Here is a 26,764-nt window from a genome sequence, read left to right on the forward strand (position 1 = left end):
CAGTGTGATGGTACACCTTCTCTTTATTGCACAGGCCTGTGGCAACAGGTAAAAATAAAGTGTGACTTATCCAAACAAGAAGTTTACTAACCAGATAAAGTTACAGAGAGAATTCAAAGAAAGACTTTAAAGAATTAAGATCAAGAGGCAAAAAAAATTATGGGAATGAAATGCAGGCCTTTTTTTTCCTTTTTCTTTTAATAGCAGTGGCCTGTATTTGGCCTTCAGGAGGACCGAGGGAGCAGTAAAATTTCAATCAAGCAGAACCATCAAGAAGGCCAGCTGGTTATCATAAATATTCCAACTAGACCCTGTGTCCAAGGATGCAGGCAGTCATTTCATAGCATCTTCTTTCAGAGACAGCCAAATCTCTATTCACTTTTAATCATCATCGTCATCATCTTCGTCATTGAAGTAAACGTGCTCTCCTCTTGGTGCAGACGCCCACGTTCTGCCATAGCCCCTATTGCTGCCTGTGGGCTTCTCCTGGGTCGTGATGAGGTCTATGATGGCTGTGATCACAGCACAGTCTTTGGATTGACGGTTTTGCCAGTCTACAGGAGCAGGATTACAAATTTTGTCCTGCAGCAGAGAATCCAGCTCTTTCTTTAAACTCTGCAGGACAGACAGGAAGGAGAGATCAATAAAGAAAAAAGAAAAAATTGAAAAAAGACAGATGTGTTGTTGATGTGCATGTGTGTGTCTTTACCTTAACAAGGTGAGCAATGCGTGCAGGGGATCTAAAGACAATCCACTGGTCCACTGCGATGGTTTCCTGGTCCTCGTCTTTTTGGATGGTGATGTCTCCTCCAAAGAACAGCAGTGAGAATGGTGACACCTCGGTGCAGTCGTACAGGAAGATCTGAGGGGGCACAGAGATGTCACTAACGCGCGACGACAGGGCCATTACAACAAACACGTCAACACATTCGGTGACAGAGAGCAGCATCATTACGGCACACCCTGCCTGACAGCTATTCTGTGGTGTGGGCTGAAAGTGTCCCATTAGTTAGGAGAGGCTGTGGAGTTTGAAATGTGTTTCAGGAGAAATGTCATCTTGACCCATCTGTGACTTTCACTAATGTGTTACACCTCATCCATTTTTCTAATGTGTTTAAAGGAGATTGATTAATGATAATGCAAATTATTGTTATTTTTTTAGTTATTTATAGTTAAATTCTAAAGACTGCTGGCAGAAAAAGGTGCCATATATAGGTGCACTATAAATCAGTCCGTGGGTACACACTAACAAAAGACTACTTTGCTCTCAGGTCAAAAGTCAAAGACACGGGATAAACAGCAGACTGAGGTCAAACAAAAACTATTTCAGCTTTGAAGGTTAAAGACCGAAGTATTAAAAGGGAGAGGTAAAAAAAGATGGAGCGAGAGGGGAAAAGAAAAAGAAAAAAAGCGAGGAGACAGCAGGGACGACTGCATTTACTCCATGAATGTGTAATGTTATGTCTCACCGAGGGCAAGTGCGTCAGAGAAGATAAAGTCTGACGTCATCCTTCACTTTTATTCCTTTTTGTCCTATCTACAGCTCTGGACTTCTGCTTTCTTCTCACAGTAAACAAATAACCTTGAAAATCTCGCACTCTCAGAATACCTTACTTTTACGATGTCGTTGTGCTCAAAACCACTTACACTTAAATGCATAAGAAACAAAGAAATCATTTAATGGCAATAATAATGACAGTGAAATACAGCAAATCATTTATTTTCCCTTAAAGACAAAGAGAAAAAGCACAGGCGGCCATCAGAGAGGACATAAAAGGTGTTTTCCTGCAGAATGGAAACATTCACAAAAAGAGAGCACAGAAAGAACAAAGACCGAGAGATGCAAGGGCGGGAAACAGGGTGTGAGGAGGGGAAGAAAAAAAAAAGAGAAAATAGAAAAAGGCGGCAGTCAGGAAACGGCACTGACTGTTTTGCACCCCACCACCAACTACTACATTGTATCTGGAAGCTTTGAAGCACAAGAGCCTTTGAGAGGGACTTGAAAGGCAGTGTTTTAATCAAATATTCATTAAGTGCAAAGCTGGTGTGGCACCACTGCCAACCTTTAACCACCGGCCCTCTTTTCCACTCACATGCACCATTCGAGGGACACATGCAAACTCAAGAAGACACAAAGCAACACAGACTAAAATGTAAAAATAAATAAAGAACATTTACGCAACAATATAAGATTTACTAGGAGAGATAGATTACTCCACTGTAAGATACTCACGCTACTTGTTCTCATCTTTAGGTGATAAATAAGCCAAGTATAGTTGAATTCCGTCTCTTCGGCATTGACAGATTTTGGGTGGATACACACTTTTCCGTCAGCCTGAGTGTACACTTTGACACTGCAAAAGATCAGATGTGAGAGAGTGTAAGTGTGTGTTTTATAGAGCTGGGAATATTCACATTCTTCATACGTTTCACCATCTTTTTTAAAAAAAATTGTCTTAAATCTTAATAAATGATGAAAAAAGACATTTATCACAGCAGAAGATTGAAAACAGTTTAAAAAAAATAATAAATTGCAACAGTTATGATACACACACACACACACACACACACACACACACACACACCCCGCCCCCTTTTGATTAAAGTTTTTAGACAAATTATTCAAAAAGTCTGGATAAAAATAACGATTATGTGCAAACACTACAATCTGGTGTGATCTCTGAGGCAGAGATGAGCAGTGGAATACCAAGGACTAGCAAACTAACAGCTCACGACTGTGCTGTCAATGTCCATCAATTATTTTTATCTTATCTCAGTTGTATATATACACCACAGTAAAAAAAAAAAAGTACAAATATTGCAAAGAATATATCTGGTCCATCTCTTGATTCTAAAATTATTGAAATGAAACCTCAGATGAACAACCAACACATGACATTTTACACTTTGTTATTTACTAAACAAAAATCTGTCCAAAGTGCAGAAACAGAGTGTCAAAAACTAAGTATTTCTATAAGAATTAAGGAGGCTAGTAGCAGCCAGGGACTCCTAATCAAATGTGATTGATTAATTGATAATTAAGTGTGAACACCTCTACATAAGCAGAAGTGTTTGCAGTTTGTTGGTCTGTGTTAACACAATAATGGTGGAAAGAAATCAGCAAAGAGTCCAGCATTCCACAGTGAACAATTATTCAGTGGAAAATATTCGAGACATGTTATACGCCCTAGCAAATTCACCCCAAGGTCATTCACATGACCTTGCAATGCACAGAGGAAGTAAAAAAAAAAAAAAATCAAACAACTCCATCTCAGACTCTACCGGCCTCAGTTAGTATGTCAAATGTTAAAGTTAATGAGAGTATAATTAGAAAAACCCTGAACAAGTACCACTTGTTTGTTGGTTTGTGCGGGTTGCCAGGAAAAAGGTTATTTTCTATAAAAAATAAATAAATAAATAAATAAATAAATAAATAAACGAAACAAAAAAAAACAAGGCAACAAAGTTTTGGTTTTCCAAAATTTCTGGAATGATGTCCTTTGGACACATGAGACCAAAATAATGATGTCTGATCATAAAGCACAAACAGCTAGGAATGGGAATGGAGAACGGGTTCCCAGTAGTATAAATTCCTTACAATCATTAGTCTCCCTGCCTACCTATCGCTCTCACTTATCGATTCTTGAACTCTTGCTACAATTAGTTGATTTCAGCTCGTGTGATGGAGGAGAAAAATCTGCGAAGTTTACAGCATGGATATGGGGTTACAGTTTACAGCCTGGGCTATTCAATTCATCCAATCCATTCTCTGCCGCTTAAACTCTTTCAGGGTCGCAGGGGCGCTGGAGGCAGGCGAGAGGCAGGGTACAGCCTCGGCACGTCACCAGTCAGTCCCAGGGCTAACATATATACACAGACAACCATTCACACTCACATTCACACCTATGGGCAATTTCCAATTAACCTACCCCCACTAACTGCATGTCTTTGGACTGTGGGAGGAAGCTGGAGTACCCGGAGAGATCCCACACAAACATGGGGAGAACATTTAAACTCCACACAGAAAGACCCCGGAATTGAACTCAGGACCTTCTTGCTGTGAGGCAACAATGCTAACCACAGTGCCACCATGCCCAATTCAATTCAATTCAATTCAATTCAATTCAATTCAATTCAATTTTATTGATAAAGCGCAAAATCACAACAACACTGGCCCCATGCGCTTTATATTGAAACGCGGATCCTACAATAATACATACAGAGAAAAACCCAACAATTACATGACCCCCTCAGGGAGGAGCGGCCACCTGCTGCGACTGGCTGGGGTGAAGCATATTACTTATATTGCACAAACAGTTGAGAGCGCAGTGGTAAAGTGGAGACTGCTCCAGGACAGAAACAACTGCATTACACTGGTAACAAAACTTCAGCTCTCCAAAAGTATCTGCACAGATACATGCTAACGCTAAACTAGCCAAGAATCCAGAGGGATGCTAAAGCTAAGTAAATGCTGACCCCAGCCCAGCACCGTGATAAAGTGAGGCGTTATTTGCGGTGAAGCCGCTTCAACAGGTAACAAACTGATGAGCAGTCAGGCTGCAGCCTCCACTTCTACATGTTCATGTAAAGTACAATCACCATGGCGATCGCTTTAAAGTCTCTTTGTGCTGGTTTTCATCTTTGCTTTGTGCTGTTGGTTTTGTTTTCATACCTAAATATTAAGAGAAAGATCACGTGTGTCCTCATTAGGATAGAGGTTTGTTCTGGTGTGTGGGACTGTAGCCTGTAGGTTTGCATTGTTAGATAGTAATTATGAGGAAGTGTGTTTCACATCATTTTACACAGTAACGTGAAAGTATGAGTTGTATAACAAATGTCTTTCTCCTGGGTGTAATTAGGTAACATACTGCATTACTTTTAAGAGAAGTTTTCTGTGTAATAACTTTATTAGCAATGACCCCAACACTGATCACAACAAAGAGGGGGAATACCTCCATGCACAAAAATTTGACCACACAGCATGTAATTAGTTTGCATGAATGTAATGTCTTTGATTTGCTGCTTAAAGACGGTGATGACTCTAAAATTGGAGCCAATGAGAATGGATAGGGAATCAAACCCATACGTGATATCGATAATGGAATCAGAAGTTCTAAATTCTTATCAATTCAGCAAAAACACCTCATTTCAACTGTTAAGCACAGAAGTGAAGGTGTGATGTGAGGCTTGTTTTGGAGCCACTATGCAGTCATTGAGTCCACTATGACTTCCTCTGTAAGCCATACAGAAAATGATTACTTCAAATTATTGCTGCTAAGCATGGTTCTAAAAGGTACAGAATCATGTGGTGTTAAGATTGAAAAACTAAAAACTGAATTCTGCAGTTTTTGTTAAATACATAATGACATTGTGTAATATATCGTGTGCCATCAACTCAGGTTGTGCTTAAATACATTTAAAACTTGCTAAGGACCAGATGATATTTTATTATTTCCTATCAACTTTTCATGCCACGGTTCTTTGAGGTATACTATTTTTAAAAATGCTTGTATGTATGTGCTTTATATGCACACAGTATACAATTCACAAAGGCAGAATATTTTTGCTAAAATGACTCAGAATTTAGCTGTTCTAGAGCAAATTCTATCAGGTGATTTTTGGCTTTTTAATCCAACGTATGCAGAATGCTGAAAGTAACACTGTGTTCCACACACCAGTATGTTGGCCAAAGAAAACCAACTGTTTCACTGCAGGGAACAAGCTGCTTGAAACAGAAAACAACAAACAGTGCTTAATCAGGCATTGAATTCATTAAAAAGTGGAGAGTCGTGGTGCGGACATAAACATTTAAAAACTTGCTTGGTGTTACGAATTACTTATACAAAGGAAATGACCCTGGGAAATGACTGTGCACCTGGGTCTAAAGCTGTCAACGAGATAAACAATAAAAGTGACAGCCTGCTGTGAAAGAGAGCCTGTGCCCCTGTTGTGCGTGTCTGTCTTTTGCACGCAGGTCACAGCCACCGCTTATGACAGCTGCCTTAGGGCAATTTTATGATGACTGCATTGATCTTGAGCTGCAAAAGTGCCTTTGTTTTTGACAATCATCCTAACGTGGCCTCTGCACAGCCTGGGGTAATTGTCACAGTGCCCTTACAGAACACTCTTACCAGGACGTATGATGAGATATTGCAGTGTGAAGGCCATTTTTCTCTCTGGAGATCAATAAGACTGATTGTGCACCTCTCTATCTTGGGCTGTGCAGCCCTTTCCTGTCTGTCACTGCTCATCTCCTCCTTTGGATTAGCAAACTCACCCTGGCCTCTTTTTGCTGTGAGATGGTCTGATCATGGCCACCTTAGGGTACAGACCGGCTACAATCACTGCCTTGATTAATTTTTCATTGCCTGAGGGGAAAAAAAAGTGACAGATAAAGAACAAATGAAAAAAACAAACAAACATTAAACTTAAATGCTTCACATCATACTTTGTTACTGCTTCACAGCCCAGATATCATGACCGCTTAAAATTTTTTTTAAAATAAACAGAAAAACTTCTTACTTACCCGAGTTGACATTAGATTTGGGGTCTTTGGGATCCTTGCTGCTGACAAAGCCTGCATGCATGAGATGTTCGGCAAACTGACCCTTCATGTTTTGCAGCATCTGAATAATGAAAAGGACAAGTTGCTTCTAATAATACAGCACACCTTTGACTTCACAGAAAGAAGTCCAAATTTAAAATATACTCACGCAGAACACTTGCAATCATCCCAACTCACCTGGAGTGTGTTGGCAGACAGGAAGTTGTCCCAGCAGAATTCCCTTTCATACCTGCCTCCACGCTGCTTTGCATCCTCCCAGCCCTGGGGTAAATCAATGCACGATAAATTAAGATAGAATCAATTCATACAGCAGACACATCTGTGAGTAAAAAAAAATCAAGAGTCACCCATGTGGGTTGTTCTACCTGGAAAGCATTGACAATAGTGAGGTGGTCACTCTTTGAGTTTTTAGAGAGAACCTTCCGCCTCATGTCTGCCATCTTCTCTTTACCCTAAGACAAACAGATACATTAAAAAAAAAAACAAAAAAAAAAAAAACAGAAGTTCAAAGATGGTATACAACGTAAGCTTTCCTAAGCTGATTGTGAACTCAGCTCTACCTACCAGGGGTATGAAAAAAGGGTCTTTGAAGCTGAGGGAAGCAGCAATAGTGAGTACAGGGTCAAGGCAGCCCAACAGAGCTCCAAACAGGATGAGCTTGCCAATGTGAGGTTCCACAGGCAGCCGAGCCAGGTGGAACCCCAATGCTGTCAGATTCTCTCTTTGGTCCAGGGCGTTCTAACAAAACAACATTCATAAGACAATATCCATAAGAAAGAGCATTCAGAAACATGTCTGCAATAACTATCCCACAATCCAAGATGCAGGGCTTTAAGTGTAAAAGGTCTTAATATACCAGGTAAATAAAAAAACACAACAACAACAAAAAAAAAAACAAAAAACAAAAAAAAACAGACACACACACACGCACACACGCGCACACACACACACACACACACACACACACACACACAATTATGTGAAATCAAAACAAATCGGTGTGCTTACCACCATATCTAAGTGCTAGTTCAAAGCTCCATTCATATTCATTGTGTTTAACCTTGTTAGCCTGAAAGCTCATTTTTATCTGGATAAATACTAATTTCTTAGTTTGTTTGTTGCTGCAACACAAATTACTGAATTTGTAAGGGCTTTTTATAATTTTCTGACATTATATACGATAAACAACTGAGAAAGTAACTAGTATATTATGTAATCTTTGGTCACAGCCGAGCATGCAATTGGTACTCTGATTCGTAACAATCTCTTAAAAACCCTTTTAGTTACTTTCTTACCAGCTCTGTGAGATTCTTGATGGCGAGGCTGACAGCCTGTTCAGTGGGACGGTCCAAGGCTTTCTCCAGGAATCGACCTATAGACCCAAGCTTCAATATCTAGGGAGTGTATATGATATTTTGCTTTGATCAGCACAAGCATGTCATAATTTTTTCCACATAATTCCCTTTACTTAATCAGGTGGGCTGTTAACTATGGAAAACACTGATTTATATACACACAGTACTGTGGAAAAGTCTTGAGCCACACCCCATTTCTTCATATTTTGCTAGGAAAAGTGATTTATCCAAACACATTCCAAGATGGAAATATAACAAGCTCAAAAGTTGATATTTGGTATGACCACTTTTGTTCTTCAAAACTCTCTTGTGCAGCTTTCTTATTATTTCTTTAAATAATCTTCAGGAATATTTCTCCAGGCCTCTTGATGGACATTCAAAGCTCTTCTTTAGATGTTGGCTGTCCTCTGTTCTGTTCTCTGTCAAGATGATCCCACACTGCATCAATAATGTTAAGACCTGGGTTCTGAGAAGGTCAATCCATGACTGATAGTGTTCCACTGTGTGTTTTTCAATCAAGGTACGCTTTTACTGCACTGGCAGTGTATTTGGGATGGCCGTCATGATGAAAAATGCCAGTCAGATGCTTTCCAGATGGTACTCCATGGTGGATCAAAGTCTGACTGTGCTTTTCTGTGTTCATAATTTGGCCAATGTTGATAATACCTCTGTTACCACTGGCTGAGACCCAGCTACAAAACATGACCGAGCCTCCACTGTGTTTTACAAATGGAGGCACTACCTGTTGCTCCTCTCTCCTGCCCACCTCTGTGACACCATTTTCAACCAAAAATTTCAAATTTGGGCTCATCACCCCATAAAACCTGTAGCCATTTATTTTAAGTCCAGTTCTTATGTAATTTGGCATGCCTCAGCCTTTTCTAACTCTTCTCTTCCTTATGATTGGCTTCTTCAAAGCCACCTGTCCTCTGAGACCATTTCTGATGAGGCTTCAGTGAACAGTAGACAGATCAAAAGGTCAGATCTACCTTTCAGCTCCTGTGTCATCTGCTGTAGACAGTTTTTCTTCTGCCACTTCTCTTTTTGAGAACACACTGCACATACTGAGTTATGCCAAGTTTTCAGTTAATAACTCTAATATACCTCAGAAATATTATTTTAAGTCTTTCACAATTATGAGTGTTAATGACAGTCAGATAATAAAAAAGTGCTTTTTGAAACTCGTTAAGTTATTTGTTATGTGTAGACACAACACTGGTTTATCCCTTAAGTTAGGTACTTAAAAAAAACAAAACAAAAAAACTTAATTTACTATTCGTCAGTGTTAAGTGACTTAATAGACAAAGCAAAAAAAACCCCCAAAACAAACAAGAAAAAGTTCCTCAGTGTCTAAAGGAAAACTTTAAAAGACTTTCAAAGCCTGGAGAACTACTACTAAAGACTGCTTCAAAATTACAAGAAAGTCTGACTTATTGGAGGCAAAAGATAAAGAAATAAGGGATCACTCAAGACATTTTCACAGTACTACAGATATAGTAAGATCAGGTACAGTTAGTTTTGAATGACTTGCTCATATTGCTTTTTGTGACAAAACAACAAAAATGTTAGAGCTTAAATCTAATCTTAACTAATGCAATTCACTGAATGCTATGCAAAATCAATGTGATCACATGGTTTGGTTTGGCAAATACTGAAATTCACTAAATGCATGTTCATTTCCACATTCAAAAGGGACATTTACTTGTGGCTAACTGCAGAGCAATGAAACAGTCACATCTCTATGTCTGACTAACCAGGTGATGTTGAAGTGTTTGTGCATTAGAGAGCCAGGTCAAGGTTAGCATGTTGTCAGTGTTTGTCTCACTTTAAGGACTGTCTGATGCACTGTCCAACTTTCACCCACAAGCTTCAAAAACCATATCACACACATATTCAAATACATCCAGCAGAGAGAGTGGAGGAGACGCACTAAAATACATATTCAATACAGCAACTGGTGAGAACAATCACAGCAAACACTACATCTAAATGACCTTTGGCTTAATTTTCCATTAGCACTGTTTAAAATATGTCTGAGTGGAGTGTGAGGATTTCAAAAGAGAAAATGGGAAAAAAAGTAAGCAACCAAAGAAGAAAATGACTGTTTATGTAAGAGAAAAAAAATGTGTAGAAAAGAAGTAATTATACTGTCTGTAAAAAATGAGAGTAAGAGCGGGAGAGGGCATGAGTCAGCCCGGGATGCTCATCCCCAGTTCTCATTAGACAGGAGAGGCTGTAATTCAGCACAACACCAAAAACAGCAGCGCTGTCCTCGTTCCGCCCCTGCACTCACAAAACTCACTGAGAGCAATCTTGTCCTCATCTGAACTCCCAAACCCACACCTATCTGTCTCTCTCTGTCAGTCTATGACCCTCTTTCTCGCCACATATACAACCTTGATCTGCAAGCACAGCTCCTCCAGTGGTGTCCTCATAATTTCAGGTAATTGATAGGCATCCAACAGGCTGGCCCTCAGACCGTTGTACAGGTGATAGCATTTCCCCGGACACACTCTGGATATTTAGAGAAGAAGAGAGTTGTTAGAGAGACAGAGAAGGAAAAGAGGTTAAATGTTTTACAGGTCCTGTGACAAGGGCTTAATTTAAAAATCAGTGGGATGAAACTGCACACAGTAAGCAGCTCCTGCTAATTGGGCCTTGCTGCACTTGGATGTCAGAGCTATAATAACAGAACAGACGTCTCAAGTCACAGACTGGAAACAACCTGAGAGTGACTACACTTTGCCTTTCTGAGTGGTTACAGATGGGAAAGCAGGACGGAGTGGGCTTACAGGGAAGAGTGATGGGAGAGCTCAGATGACAAATAGAACGGAAGATAATTATCCCATATCGCTATTGCATACCCAGAGGCACTAATATAAAGTATGCCCTCATTATATGTTCATCTACACATATACCCATGTGTAGACACAGACGCACACATAAACACACACACACACACACACACACACACACACCTGCCAGCACGTCCTTTCCTCTGTTTGGCATTGGCCAAGCTAACCCACTCAGCCATCATGGTGCTGATGTTATTGCTGGTGTCAAAGTTGGTCTCCTTAATTTTGCCTCCATCTATCACATAAACAACATCATCGATGGTGATGCTGTGAGGAGCAGGCGAGAGGCATGGAGGGAGAGAAAGGGGGGAAAACATAAGTTGCACGTAATAATACAAAAAAAAGAAAACACTTCAAAGTAGACTCTCAAGAATTCCTAGTTAAGACTCTTACACAATCACTTAGAAGTAAAAAATAAAATTCAGCCCTTTGGTAGGTTTAGAGTCTATATTTAGTGGAGTGATATGAGGGGAGTGCTGAGGGCAGGCAGCTCCTTAATTTGCTCTGCTCGTTTGTGTGAGTGCAGCACTCTGAACGCATTAACAAATTGCCTGTCAGAGAGTTTTCCCATCCAAACCAATATGACAGTATTTGTAATCAATCCAAGAGATGTATGCTAATTAGCTCCAATCCAGTTGTATGCCTCATTCCCGACTGAGGCACTCGCACACACAGAAAACACGTATATGACGGAATGTCATAAAATGTCTGTGTTTTTTCTAAACTTTTAACACTTTCCGAAGTACTAATGCAAAGACTGGACAAGCTTTTACCACAGACGCATACTCATACAAACCTGGTCTCAGCTATATTGGTAGCAATCACAATCTTTCTAACTCCAGGAGGAGGCCTTTTAAAAACCTGAGAAGAATTACAGAGAAAAATTGAGCTGGACATTTGTGATATTGAAAAGGGACTAAAGTAGGACACAATTGACAAAGAGACTGTCTGAGAAAGAGAAAAAAGAGAAACTGAAGAATCCTGACCTGTGTCTGATTAACGGTCGGCATGAGGGAGTGCAAAGGGATGATAACAAACCGGTCTGAAATGCAACAGGACACAAAAGAAAAACTCAAATAAAACACCGACTGTCAATTTAAGATACAACTAGTCCATAGGCTGAACAATTATGTGTTCTATAACAACAAGTATCCTGAAACCATGGAGAATTCTACAGCCACAGCACCCCAACTTCAGATAGGTGGAAGATAATGGATGAATGGAAAATTGCTCCACAAATAGTGGCATAGTTGCTGCACGCCACTTAACTTAAAATGACATACGTGTTTATACAAATATATGCAAAAATACAAGCAATCAGCAACCAGCTGAGTCAAGTCATCTTTTGCAAAAATATAAGCTGCAGGACAAATCATTTATAATATAGAGCCTTTATTTCCAAACTTTTGCCAAACTTTCAGAGTTAACTGTATATCACAACTGACAAAGAGACCAGTTGACTATTGCAGTCAAAATCTGTCACCAAATGCAAAACCAGCAATCGGGAGACCACCCTCATTTTTACTCCAGTGAGACTAAGCCATAAGCAGTTAAGAAAATGGGTGTATTTCAACAAAGTGGCACAATGATGAGTGCTGTCTCGTCATAGTAAGAACATCCTGGGTTTGAATCTGCCAACCAGCTTGGGCCCCTGCCTGTTTCGGGATGCTCCGGGAACTCCATCAGTTCCAAGACATACTTGTTAGGTTATGTGGTGATTCTAAATCGGCCTTAAGTGTGAACTGTGAATGGTTGTCATCTCTCCGTCTTAGCCTTGTGATAGACTGACGACCTGTTCAGTGTACCCTGCCTCTTGCTCTATGACAGCTGAAATAGGCTTTTATATTGCTGCGACCCTGAATTCAATAAGTGGTTAAGAAAATCAAAGGATGGATTTCTCAACTGTGGAACAGAAAATTGTATAGTCAAAGCAAGAAAGAAAAATTGCAAGACACCCACGTGCATGCGTTCCATGCTGTACATCCTGAATGTGTGTTTCTGTTTGCATACCTGATCGGAACATTTGCTGAGCCATGAGAAGGTCGTTGAGAGTACTGATGTTGTCCCAACCAGGCAAGAACACCAAGATTGCTCCTTCCTGTCCAAGACATGATACAAAACTCTGAACACAGCTGTAAGTCACAAAATCCAACAGGGTCTCAGTAGATCGGGAGTCCAGCGAACAAGATGCCCATGTCTTCAGAGGAGCTGAGATGAGGCAGATAGATATGATTTGCTCTCAGCTCCCAACCTCTACATTCACATTCAGACACAAAATAGCCACTACAACTCCAACATCTTTATGACAAATGCATCTTTATAGTACAGTAGAGCATCTGATTAACATTAACAAAAGGACTCACTTAATTTTCCCCACAATAGCAAAGAGAAAAGGAAATCAATAAGTCACATGAAAAAGTATAGACACAGAAATGCTAGCTGTGAAAACATAAGAAGAGAAGACTAAATGGTGAGGAAATCTCTGTGCATTGAGCCCTTTTGTCAGTGGCTGCAGATTGCTGACCACTTAATGGATATCAGGCATCAGCGCATCATTCACAAAGCCAAAATCCATTACAGTAATGCTGTAACGGTTAAAAAAAAAAAAAAAAAAGCTGAAAAAGACTCCTTTAATGACTGATGAAGAGTAACTCTGTTATTGCAGCAGCAAAGAATAGAATAGAGAGAATGAGACAAAGATTCAGTCAACAGCTAACACAGAAATCCACAATATTAATATGTACAAAACAGATGTGTAAAGGTAAATTGTTTAGGGTGCAGTACTGTTTAATTTCTTTCCATACAAGCTATTACCACAGTTGTTGTCTCAACACTAAACAAAGTTTTGACAACAACTCAGTGACACAAATATGAAGGTTACAGTTTGTGACACATAGAATTACACAAGGCAGTCAATACTAGCCCATGGTACCATGCTGGAAAGGTCAAAGATAAAATTAGTCAAATCTGTCTTTAATAAAGATACAGTCACGCAGACATGGTTATAATACAGAGCAGAGTTTCAGCAAACTCGTTTTCACCCTTTCCAGATTTAAACAAAGTATTCTCTAGCTAAAATTAAGCTGCTATAAAAATCAATTCTATAAAAAGCACCATGTTATTCATTTCCACAGAGAAATGAAGGGAAGGCATAAAAAGTAGCTTCTAGGCCTCGATTACCCCAACTTTTTAATTAAAGCTAATTATTATCACCAGTTCTCAACCACTGGCACTCACATGGGACTGTATGTGTGTATTTGTGAAAGAGACGAAGGTAGGATGCCTAGCTACAACCTGACAAATCACACGCATCCAGGAAAGAAACACACTCTAATTAATTCTAACTAAAAATTAAGTAACAGTACAGTAAGCTCTGTAGAGATGGTCTACTCTATGGCAGCACACACACAAACACACACACACACCAAACCACCCACATACAGTTGCACCCAGCAGGCATTCATTAATGCCTGTATGTTAAACCCTTAGGTGTATAATCACAGAACCCTGCAACATAATTAACCAATCATCACAGTCAAAAGCTCGGCAGATGGCCCATATCCTTGGTTCAGATTATTATCATGGTGAATCAGCCAGTTCTCTCACAGCCATTTGACAACGCCACAACAAATCAGCTGGTTGACTGGCTCAGTGTGGCCGTGACTGATGGAGATACAGCTTCATATGGGAAAGTATAATTATTCTGTCTGTCTCTGTTAGTCACTCTGTGTTCTTCTTCTTTTTCACTCTCTTGTTTATTTATGCATCCAAAAACTATTTTACTTCATTCAGTTGTAGCATTTAACTTTTTAAAATGGTACTGAAAATCATTATTCTTCTCTCATTAATAGTAGTCTACCCTGATACGCCTCCTAGTCAGCAGGGGGAATTTCTGTGGAGCGTGCATGTCTCCCTGTGCCTGTGTTGGTTTTCTTTGGGTGCTGGTTGTAATTTATAGACTGTAAACTGTCTCTATAGGTTTGTGTCTTTGTTTGTCTCCTGTGTTAGATCTGTGATGGACAGACGACCTGTATAGGGTGTACCCTCCCTATAATAGCTGGGATAGGCTCCAGGCTTTAGATAAGCAGCTAAAGTATGGACATATGTTTTTTCATAATAACCATGTTACCACTTTCCTAGAAAAGCTACTAAGCCAGCAGTTACAAAAATTAAAACTTTCTACTTTCAAGTCACACAGGTGACATTGTATTCACAAAGCTAACAACTGTGCACTGAAATGATGTCGACGTCCAAAAAAGGAAAGTTAACCAGAACTGGAAAAAGGAAAAAGGGAATGGAGGTGCAGTGGGAGAGCATCTGTTCAATCACTCATTAGCAGAAATTTGCTGCCAGGATCTGTGTCATTTTCTCTGATCTAATGTCTGTGTTTGGAACCTAGCCCGCCTGCTCCCTCCATCTGCTCCATCTAGGAATGTACTGTACTTTGCCAGCCTAAGAGTCTCCATTAACTATTAGTTTTCATTTAATATCAAACCACCTTTCACATGGGCAACTTTCTGTCAATGATTAAAGAACATGATGTCCAAGAACTAAAATCTTCAAAGGCAAGCTCCTGTTACAGAAACATTCATTTTGACATTTTTATAAAGTACAAATTCACTTTTTTTTTTTTTAATAAAACACATCATCTAGAATTTGGCCAATTTATGCCAGCTGCACTCAAACCACATCTAAAAGGCTAGACTCACCTCCTCATTGAGCACAATATAACGAATTAGTGCCAGAATTAGGTCCAGATCAATCTTCTCATCTCTGTCTAATATCTCGAGAGCCTCAATGGTTGTGTCAGAGTACCTGTAAAACACAGGACATGGAGAATCAATAAATAACTCCCCACTATTAAACATGGCAACATAAGTGCTCCTGCTGTCCCCTTGTTGCTGGAGGTGTCACACCATGTAGGATGTCTACAACAGGTTCAGAGATATTTTCACATGCTATGCTTTAGTACAAAAATGCAGAATAGCTTTGAGTTACAGTTGATACTTTTTCTTTGTTGTGGTAATAGCACTGGTGATCAGTAACAAATTAATAATTGGTTTCTTTGTCTTTTTTTCCCCCTTTAGAATGATAAAAAGAGAAACATCCATGTAGTGTTCAACTATAAAAGCACTATTTCTGTTTTTTAAAAAATGAAATCATTCCTGTATTTCAGTAGGTCTTAATACAAAAATGTGTTTTATGTTGAAACCTTTTGAAATCACCAGAAAACTAATTTTGCAAGCACACTGACAGTGTTCAAAGCAAAATTTCTGCCTACTTACACAATAGACTGAATGCCATGTTGTGAATTTAGGACTTAATTACTTTTTAATTACAAAACTAAAAGCTGGCAAAACAAACCAACACTGAATATGCCAAGACATTTAAAAAAAAATATTTGTTAATATTACGCTATTTTATAAATGATCATGCTCCTCAAATTCTCAGTAATATTGTGATTCTTCTTGAAGCTTTCAGTTCGGTAAGACAAAGCATTTTGGAAAAGTGTTATCACAGGAATTCTCATTTGAAAAAAAATAGCCTTTTCTGTTCAGTAATAACATATCGAATTCCTTACCTATAGTATTCAAACTTTAAAATTACACTGAAATAGTTTTTGAAGTGGAATCCAGTCACATAAACATGAACAGTCTTCTGTCTCCTGTTTAGAGCCTCTATCGTTATATTGCAGGTGTGTCCTGTGGCATCTTATCGCCATTCTATTGTGTTGTGGGATTTTCTCTCAGTTATTGGATAGATTATATATGTTCATGATTTTTCTTTGCATGCGTGTTAAAAGCCCAACTAGGGATTGCAAACCAGCCCAGGCAATAAATGCTTGTCCCTATGAAAATAAAAGCTTTTCACTTCAGGCATTGTGTTCCAGTATACTCTCTGAAGGTAGACTACAAGCAAGTAATCAGGTCTACACCCTATCTTTATGAAACAGCTATATAAAGATATGAGTACATTTTACATACTTGTACTATATGAAGAAGAATTTTTCTTGTGAGAAGATGATCCATCTCAACCGGAGCTGCCCTTCTTAAAAGTTTTAAAGCAGTTATTAGAGAGAAACTTGCACCCAAAATATTTAGTAAGTGTCAAATTGGCAAAGCAAAGTCCTCCACAGCTGTAATTATGTTTGGAACAGAAGCAACTAAGCTACAGTGTTGTTGTATCTGTACTAAGCAGACCTTGGAACTGTCTGTGATGGTGCACTTTAATTGTAGCTATGTTTATGTAACAAATGCATCAGACATCAGTTTCAAGCACTCATCTTTCTCTTACTGTTTGTAGATCAAAACCATAATTCTCTATATTTATTCTTCATGAAATCAGAACTTAAAAGAAATGTATTTACCCAAAGCTAAGAGTCTCACAAATCCTCCTGTTTCCTACCTAAAAAAAACTGGCAGCTGTTCTTCCAATTTAAGTAGCCCGATTTTCTCACCAACTCACCTGCCCTGTAGTGTTCGTGCGTAACATGGCCAGCTTTCCTTGTATTCAGCCTCTTTCTCCTCTTTCTCAGGTCTGGAGTTTCGCCCCTGCCAAAAACCTCTCTTCCATGAGGGGCGACGGTCCTGATTCTGGGGCCGATACCTAGCAGAGAAACCCAGCCTAGTTTATACGAGGTCCCAGTGTGTCTTTGTGCATGTACATGTGTGTTTGGTAGCAAAGTGGTTCTACCTGGTCATCTCTATAATGTCCTCAAGTAGGAACTCCTCCACTGGGAACGTCAAACCAGGAATGTGGATCATTGGGCAGTTGTCTGAACAGAGAACAAAACAGTGAGCGGCGAGAAAGAAGAACAGCTCTTTTGCAATTAGAACTGCAAAACTTTTGCTGACAATTTGGTGAAGAAATTAGTGAGCTACATACCAAAGTATTGGGAAAACTTCTCTGCGTTGAGTGTGGCACTCATGAGAATGATCTTAAGGTCATCTCGGAGGTTGAGCAAGTCCTTTACAATGATGAGCAAAACGTCTGATTGCAGGTTTCTCTCATGGATTTCGTCCAGCACCAGGTGACTGATACTGGACAACAATCTGACAATAAAAGCAAATAAGGTGAGCAATTTTTCCAAAATAGCTTTTTTGTTTTTTGCCTTTTTCTGTCTAAAGAGTAAAAAAAAACAACAACAAAAAAAACAATACTGGTTGACTTTCTTTTTTTTTTTTCTTACAAATTCTTTCTTGTTTCTCTTTAAAGATCTTACAAGCTTCAATTAATGGCACTACCTTTTTAAGTACTGTTAAGTGAGATTTAAATTATTTTAAATAATTTCACAAAGCACAGACATTACCAAAAAAAAAAAAAAAAAAAAATTTTAGAAAGGGTTTAACAGAGCTACAGTCCATACAGACGTCCACTTGTAAGCCAAGTCATGTGCGAATTTAGCTTAACACCAAAAATGCAGCATTTAGTCTGAAAAGGGTAGCCCTGAAATGACTCACTAGAGTCGTGCCAACGAAAGAGCATGAAGTGAGACAACAAGGAAACGCTGGCACTTTCACTTAGTCTGTATTTCTTTTTCTGAAGGCACTTAGAATGCAAAGACAAGCATGGAGGAATGAGTCGACAGAAAATGGGGACCCATACTAATGAATCTTCCACAGACAGTAGCATCAACCCCAAATCAATGGGGACAAAACAGAGTGACAAACAAAGGATGGCTGGAATGGAGATATAGGGGAAAAAAGCAGAGAAGATGTACAGGGAAAAGATGTATACAGGATGAGAAGGCAGAGGTGGAAGCAAACTCACGGGTCTGAGCGAAGCCACTGAAGAATAATGCCTGTTGTACAGTACAGGATCGAACCTTGTCTCCTTGGTAACCGGCTGGAAAATGGGAGAAGAAAAAAAGAAATAAAAAGATACTCTTACATCTGTGCAATTTAGAAAATTTAAAGTAAGGTCACCAAAATAAAAGCAGGACTTCTCTGAGAAATGAACTTAGCTTTTGTAACAGTTAACTGTGTTGCATTTCCACCATCCTTTTTGCTACTTTACTTTAAATAAGCACCACTTTTATGTTTAACGTGTACATAGAAGTGAAAATAAAATGTTGCTGATACAAAATATTATACTACAATATGTAACAGAATTGTAGTATGCTACAGTGCACTACAGTAAGAAGGTTTATTCATGCTTTATGTATTAATGCTGAAAAGTTTATTCAATTAATTACAAAATGACTTCTCTTATTTTAAAGTTAACACTGTAGGAACTGCCTTTCATATGATATCTGAAAAAATAAAATTCACTGACAACTGAGCCTTATTAAAGGGTTTGTTGTATAACTGATACAAGATTAATGTGGCAAGAAGAGGAGACTCATTACAAGATACAATATTCTTTTCTTTTTTTTGTGAAGCATCAAGTCCAAAGAACAATTAATGTATATTTCACAAAAATCAAAAGAGAGTAAAAACAGCAAAAGCACCAAGAAAAACAGTGAGTCTTCTGGACTGGTATAAAAATACAGAGCAACATGTATCAATGGCAAGACATTCATAGTAGAATACAGTTGTAACCACACATTTCTATACCGTAGTATTGCAGAGCAACATGTTCACTGTGTATTTATTCACAAATACTCTGGATCCTGTTTCACAAACACTCTAGCACTGACACAGCTGGCTGCTTTACCTGGCTATTACCCAAACCTTGCATATACTGAGAAGATTCTGTCACCTTCATTTTCATCAGTGACTGTGAGTAGTGGATTACCCAACATGACTTTGGCAATGATAGCCTATGGAGTGAGTACTGACTACTATCAGTAAGCTAAATCAATTGTGAAAAATCAGCCAGTAAATAACAAGCAGAATCGGGTATTTTTATTATAGAAACACATCCAACAGAAATCAGACTTTGTATCAGTAATTCAGCATTGACTCAAATTGTTAACAAATAAACTGGTTTCTCGCAAATTTAGCTCGAGCTGGTGAATTCTAGATTACTTGTGTTTTCATTGTGTTTTGACCTATTTCTATGTGGCTTTAAATAAGTTACTTACCTACTGAGAGAAGTCTTTACTTTTTTTAGATGAATTGCAAATTGCTTGTAGGGAAAGTTTGTTAAACTTTTAATGATGCACAAACAAGGACTAGCATATACCAACTGAGAGACACCCGTGGTCTCAGTAATAGTAGGTAATGTCAGCACAGCTGGATGAATCTTTCAAAAAGATGCCTGTATGATTTGCCATTTAACTTCTTTCATAAAAGACATTATTTTGTTGTTTTTCTTGTTTTTATGAGAGTTACAAATCATACATTCAGAAGCTTGCTGAATCTAAAAAAAAAAAAAAAAGAACCAAATGAAAAAAATGTGAAAAATGTGGCAAATCATCTTATATTCAGTGTCTAGCACCTTGTTATCTGTCCCATTTCTCTCACAGTAATAGTTTTTTTGCCCATCTCCTTATTTCTAGTCCCCTTTACTGCATTTCATGAGTCTCAGTCTCCTGCATACTGCACTATTGTATAAATCACTGTTCGCTCAGGCTGCACAACAGCAAATTGCTTTTGTTCAATTCTTGCTGCAGATGTTCACTAATGTGTGTGTTTTTAAGAAAAATCATTTTATGGCTTTCATTTACTCACACATTTCATGTATCCATCTTGAGTCCTTTCACCAAGTCTATGCAGACAATGTATACATAAAAAAATATAACACACTGTAGATCTCATGCGGAACATCTGAGCTCAGTAAACTTTTAATTTAAATATTAATGAGCTATAACATATGTGCTGTGTTAAAACTGCTAACTACGTCACAATCTGTGTTTAAGATGTCTAAACCTGTTCCTACTCTGACAATGCTGGCTGATATCACCAACTTCACTCTAAACCACAAAGCCTCAGCTGTTACCGCCAACCTTGAAAACAGCAAGCTCAGTCTGAAAGAGACAGACGTAATCAGGGAGGGAAATAAAACAGTCCGATTTCTGCAACAGCACTCCCATCAATTTAACCTGCTGTGACTGGACTCTTCGCCATATCAGATCCAAGGGAAATGAGCTTTTTAAACATAAGGCATTGCTTTTGGTTTCTTAGCCTCTAAACCAATTACAGAATGTCAATTAAACATACAGTGAGCCTAATTTCCCCTTCACACAATCACTGGCCACTTTGTTAGGCATGACTGTTCAACTGCTTGTTAATGCAAATATCTAATCAGCCAATTAGATATTTGCTCATATAGTAGCAACTTAATGCATTCAGGCATGTAGACATGGCCAAGAGAGCAACCATCTTCAGCGAATGGACAGCAAATGGTCAGAAAAAGATAATCCAGTAAGCAGCAGTTCTCTGGGTGAAAATGCCTTGCTGTTGCCAGAGGTCAGAAGAGAAAGGCCAGTCTGCTTGGAGCTAATAGGAAGGTAAAAGTAATTCAAATTAAAAAAAAAAAAAAAAGCATCTCTGAAAGCACAACAGGTCAGCCTGAAACTGATGGGATACAAGTGCCACAACTCTCTTGGTTCAGAACAGGAAATTGAGGCCGCAATTCACAGCAGCTCACCAAAATTAGAAAACGGAAAAATGGAAAATCTTTGTCTGGTCTTTCTTAAACATGACAATGAGTTCACTGTAGTCAAATGGCCTCCACATTGACCAGATCTCAATCCAGTAGAGCGCCTTTAATACGTGGTGAAAAATAGAACTTTTCCATCATGGATGAGCAGCCAAGAAATGTGCAAAAAATGTGTGATTGTGTCATGTCAAAATAGGTATGAGAAATGTTCCTGGCACCTTGCTGAATATATGCAATGAAGACTTAAGGCACTGAATGCAAAAGAAGTCCAACCCAGTACAAGGAATGTGTACATAGTGAAGTTTCAGGTGAAAGAATTTTAAGCATGAGCACGTCTCGAAAGTGTTGCGTACCTCTGCAGGCGGATTTGGTAACCACATGAATTCCCATTCCCAACACTTTCTGCCCTCTCTGCCGCTACACGCTCTGCAACCTGATAGGAAGAGCACACACACATACACGCACGCACGCACACACACACAAATAGGATTTAAGAGGAGAAACAGCATTGTATGGCAAAAAGTAACAATATCCATACAAGTGATGCAGAAATTTTGCTGTATGCAAATGCATCGCATTATTTTTATGTCATCAAAGTAACAACCAGGTGTTATGTTTAAGCGGCAATTGCTTTTTCGAACAGGGCCATGCAGATTTTGAGCTTTCCCCTTATTAAACAAAATCATCATTCAAGTTCTGCATTTTGTATTTATGCAGTATAGCTCAGGAGGTAGAGCAGATCATTCACTAGTAAGAAAGTTGGTGGTTCGTTCCCTGGTTACTCCAGTCTGCATGCCACAGTATCCTTTGACATAGAAAGCACTTAGGTGAATGAGACATGTCGTGTAGGCTTGTGTAGAGTAGAAAAGGGCGATGTAAGGAAACAGTACATTTCCCATGTATTTACTCACTATAAATATGCAAGAAATCAGGAAGGAGACAAATATTTTCCACAATAAAAAAGATTAAAAAAAATATATCCATATCTTTTTTTTTAATCAAACTAATTATTTTGCCCTTTCATTTCATTGTTTAATTTTAGTTAAGTGTGGGAGTTTGTACTTTGCATTCATTCACAGACAGACCACATTCTTTCATAGGTTCTCTGCTGTTATCATATGTGTGTGTGTTTTTGTGGCTGGACTCATGGTCCTGTGTTTGTGTAAATTTGCACTACTCTCTGGCTCACGGTGACAAAGATTGTTAGTATTTAACTTATGCAGTGGCTTAGAGGCACATGTGCACGCACTCTTATTAAAAGCTAACACACAACAGTGATGCCTCTATGCATAGGCCAAATTCTGATTGGTTATAAAGACACATTTGATGGCAGAGAAGCTAGCCTTGGGCAGAGAACCAACAGGTCTGCTAGGAATCAAAGGTGACTGCCTGACCTATCCCATAGAGAAGCAGCATAACAGAAGCATTGCTATGGCAACCACATTAAAATCAGTAGGCACACAACAACATATAATCCTTCAGAGGCCAGCAGAGTACATACCGAGATGGCACTGATGCGTCGAGGCTGTGTGCAGACCACACGGCACATTGAGCCCATGCCTCTGTTGATATAGTCATCTAGGATGAACTGAGTAACCTGAGTGGTTTTGCCACATCCTGTTTCCCCACTCACCACTAGGACACGGTTAGAATTGATCAGCGTTACCAGCTCCTGAAAACAGAGGGATTGAAGAGGAGTGATTTACAGATGAGGCAGCAAAGCAAACAATAACAAAACAATAAATAAAATGTGAAAACTAGTAATGAAGTTTTAGCAGAACTTGCGATTCATGATAAAAGCACATTTCCATGTGAAATACTTGCCTCTTTTTTCCCATAAGATGGTAGTTTTTCCCTGAATTTCTGAAGACAAAAAGAACAGATGATGAGTAAAATAATGACATAAAAATTCAATAAAATTAGGAACAGATACTCTGTTTTTAAATTCCATAATGGGAACAATCCTAGCACATCAGAAGTTATCCAATTCTAATAACCAAAGATAAATACTGACTCTGCTCAGTAATTCAGTAATACAGCGGTAACCAATATTGCAATGCATTTGGGCAGCGTTCTTTTTTCTTTTTTAAACATAGATCCTTTCAACTGAATAAAACCCATTATTTTTTATTTTTCTTATTAAAAACACTAATTAAATTGGACATTTGGACATTAAATGACAACAAATGACTAGTATAGTAGGCATGTTGATATCTTAAGGCACTAAACATGCTAAACTACCAACAAAATCCTCTGTCCCCACCTTAGCTATTTTAATAAAAATGTTGATGCTAGAAGCTTAAACCTAGATTTTATACCATTGAAAACTCTTACCAGCATTTCTTTGTACTTTGCATCTGATTTCTTACTCTGCAGATCTCTCTTCAAGTAGTCATCCAGGGACCTGTCTCGGACTACTTCCTGATGTAAGAACTCCAGATCCTTATCCTTAATAACTGGTTTCGCCACCTCCTCTTCCTGATCTTCTTCATCCCATTTATCTGGCGGCTCATCTTTAACCGCTGTTGTAGAGTGACTAGAAAAAACATTAAGTGGTATAAACGTCCAATATTACCTGGAAAACCTTACAATACTATTTGTTCTGCAGAATTTCTAAATGATTTTTTTTTTTTAAATTTAAATCATTTAAAAAAAAATTTTTTAAAAATTCACACATTTTCACACAAAGTTACCTTTGTGATTTGCCAGCTGCTTTCTTCTGGCCAGAACTACCTTCTTCTTCCTCCCATTTGACCTCAGTCTTCGTTTTTTCCTCTTCAGGCAAATCCCCATCAAAGTAACTAATGATGATAAACACGCTAAATTAGTCATGATGTCAGCAGTCAAAGGGGAAGAAATAACTGAAAAACTATCCTGTTCCTACTTAATTCATTATAAGTTAGTAACGACAATTAAGTCACAAATGATAAAGCTATACAACCCTCTCTCACCAGTGGGCACTATCCCTGGCAGCTGTTTGCCAGCTGTCAGAGGTCGAGGCTCTTTCATCCCTGCAGCCCCTTTCTAGGCCAAGTTGGTCATTCTGGACAGAGTTAAGCAGCTTGGTAATGTGTTGCTCTCTTGCCTCATCCATCTGGACCACTGCCCGCTGCACAAGCAAATGGGAAAAGGAAAGTTAGCTATGACCTTGCAACAGTGTTTTTCCAAATTTTACTTTATACCACTGAAAAAAAAAAATACTACTCATTAACACTCTGAAACAAGATAAATATGTAACAGAATAACTTATTGTTGTAGATGTAGTTTTGAATTGTGCTGTGTAAGTAATCCTTTTTTTAACACTATGACAGATTGGATATTTATTCAGTATATAATGATGGTGGTGGTGGTGTGTTTGTATTATTAGTATTATTATTAATAATATTTTATATATAATAATTATTACCATTCTTATATATTGTACAAGCAACTGTCTGTTAACCAACAGGGGAAAATGTGACTTACTGCCCATGTTCTGATCAGTGTGAACACTTTCTGTGCACACAGTGAGCAATTTTCCAATCAGTTTCCTACACTTTGATGTGCTCAAACATCTGCTCCTAACAGGGTGACTGCAGTTATACAGACAGACCTTCCATCTTTACAATGAGCATGACTTCAATCACAGTCCATACCGATCTCCGGTCAGCTTGCTTCCTCCTAACGGCTCCATATCTTGCGTACCACAGTCCAATCTCACGGCCCTTCAGGTGTGGAGGAGGACGGTCTCTTTGTCCACCTCCTCCCCGATCCGGGTCAAATTCGGAACTGTTTCCTCTCGAGCCTCCTCCACCTCCCCTTTCCCATCTTTCTCTGCTGCCATCTCTGTGCCCGCGACCTCCTCTTCTACCTCTTCTTCCTCCTCCACCTCCATATCCATAGCTCATGTTGTCGTTAGGAGCAGGCAACGGTAACGTCCGTTAACCTGCGTTCGATTAACGGCTTACAGCTACTCGCTAACCAGCAATATTCAGTGGATTTGCGAACTAAATATTTCACTTCAAAAATATGCGGTGACACTCACGTAGCCACTGACAGTTGGGTTCTTGATAACTACACCCAAAACCTAAATTGCGCCCCTCTAACTCACTTATTAAACAACAACATCCTCTTGAAAAAGTGTCACATCCGAGATACTTGCTGGTTTCCATCTGGCATGTCGCATAATACTGCCGTCAACATTTTCAGCAACTAGATATTGACGTGGCGCTCTAGGATTGGTTGCTCTCCGTATTACCGTTTTAAACGCTACTTTCTAGATCTAGCTGACTTCTTCAGACGAAGTTATGATGGTAGTTAGCATAGAAATGCGTATTTCAGTTCAAATTTCCAGTTAATTTTTAATGCAATTTTCTTATGATTATTATGGATTTTGCTTTTTATATAACCTCTACCAAATGTCTCATTTTCATTACTGCTGGTACCAGATGGGGAGATAAGCTGTGCAAGAGGTGCAGTTGATGATGTTTCTTTCTCCCCATACAGATGCTCTAAGGGATTTACTGTGTAGATCAGGGCACTGACACTTTACCACTGACCTTTAAACATAACTGTTTGCCTCTGAATTATTGTATTACTAAAGCATTCAGTCCTGTTACTTGTATAATTTCTAGCAGTGCTTAACAAGTTTATTAGACCACCACCCAATGTAAGAGTTACACCCAAGCTGTCCTTAATTAATAGTATTGGTAATTATACTTGTGCTTTTATAATAGTTAATCAGATTTTCACTCAAAAATATATATTTATTGATAATATTATTTTTTTAATAAGATGCCAAGTTACAGCTATTAACTTGCATTCCTGAAGAGAAAAAAACCCTTTTGTAGTTAAATGTTATGCTTGATTCATTCCTGAATCTCAGATTTGGATATAAAAACATGAGTTCAGTTTGCTTTTTACCTAATAAATAACAACATAATTTTTTAGTTTCAAACAATTTTTTGATAGTTTTTGTTTTTATGATAGGTTCTTATGACATTTTAATACATTTATTAAACACTATACATTTTTACATACAATACATTGTTCTCATTCAACATCAGTGTCAGACCTCATAAATGTGCTTCTGGAAGAATGATCAAAAATTCCCAAACACACCTCGTGGAAAGCCTTTTGAAAAGAGTTAAAGCTGTTATAGCTGCAAAGGGTGGGCTATTAAACCCCAAACATCTTGAACGGGATGTCACCCAGGTTCATATGTATTTGAAGGCAGACAAGCAAGTACTTTTGTCAATAAAGTGTACACTGTTTTCAATTACCACCACATACATAGATAAGCATATTATGTAAAAACTCAATTACAACTCAAATTATGACATTTATTTAGCGTGATTTGTAAATTTAAAAAGAAAACTACCTTGTGTCCTTTTTTACATAAACAAGCAAATGTAAACAGATGGTACAAAAAACAAGAAAGAAATGATGGGAATTCATAAAACATT

The 26,764-nt window shown here is 38.6% G+C and overlaps 1 protein-coding gene across 1 annotated transcript; it reads right to left on the reverse strand.

Moving 5' to 3' along the window:
• Window positions 1-5: 5 nt before the first annotated feature.
• Window positions 6-25,502, reverse strand: dhx36 (DEAH (Asp-Glu-Ala-His) box polypeptide 36). The gene is made up of 26 exons (XM_003454816.5): window positions 24,956-25,502; window positions 24,272-24,429; window positions 24,014-24,121; window positions 23,655-23,856; window positions 23,145-23,183; window positions 22,822-22,992; window positions 21,674-21,753; window positions 18,546-18,620; window positions 17,661-17,827; window positions 17,469-17,550; window positions 17,241-17,381; window positions 15,485-15,590; window positions 12,786-12,873; window positions 11,762-11,817; window positions 11,572-11,636; window positions 10,899-11,042; window positions 10,317-10,434; window positions 7,861-7,959; window positions 7,130-7,303; window positions 6,931-7,017; window positions 6,743-6,826; window positions 6,527-6,626; window positions 6,278-6,368; window positions 2,234-2,354; window positions 710-862; window positions 6-615 (listed from the first exon to the last, which is right to left on the reverse strand). The coding sequence occupies exons 1-26, from the start codon at window positions 25,205-25,207 to the stop codon at window positions 382-384; spliced, it is 3,195 nt and encodes a 1,064-aa protein (XP_003454864.1). The 5' UTR covers window positions 25,208-25,502; the 3' UTR covers window positions 6-381.
• Window positions 25,503-26,764: the final 1,262 nt, after the last annotated feature.

Source organism: Oreochromis niloticus, linkage group LG14 (assembly GCF_001858045.2).
Source record: "Oreochromis niloticus isolate F11D_XX linkage group LG14, O_niloticus_UMD_NMBU, whole genome shotgun sequence".
In the NCBI taxonomy this organism is placed as follows: Eukaryota; Metazoa; Chordata; class Actinopteri; order Cichliformes; family Cichlidae; genus Oreochromis; species Oreochromis niloticus.

Bases quoted from the DNA above. Each gene is read 5' to 3' on its own strand.
- dhx36 (XM_003454816.5), bottom strand. From the start codon at position 25,207: ATGAGCTATGGATATGGAGGTGGAGGAGGAAGAAGAGGTAGAAGAGGA. The intron at 24,122-24,271 runs GTGAGAGAGGGT...TATCATCATTAG, and splicing joins GCCAGGGATAGTGCCCACTG to TTACTTTGATGGGGATTTGC. The intron at 6,627-6,742 runs GTGAGTTGGGAT...TTCATTATTCAG, and splicing joins TGTCTGCCAACACACTCCAG to ATGCTGCAAAACATGAAGGG.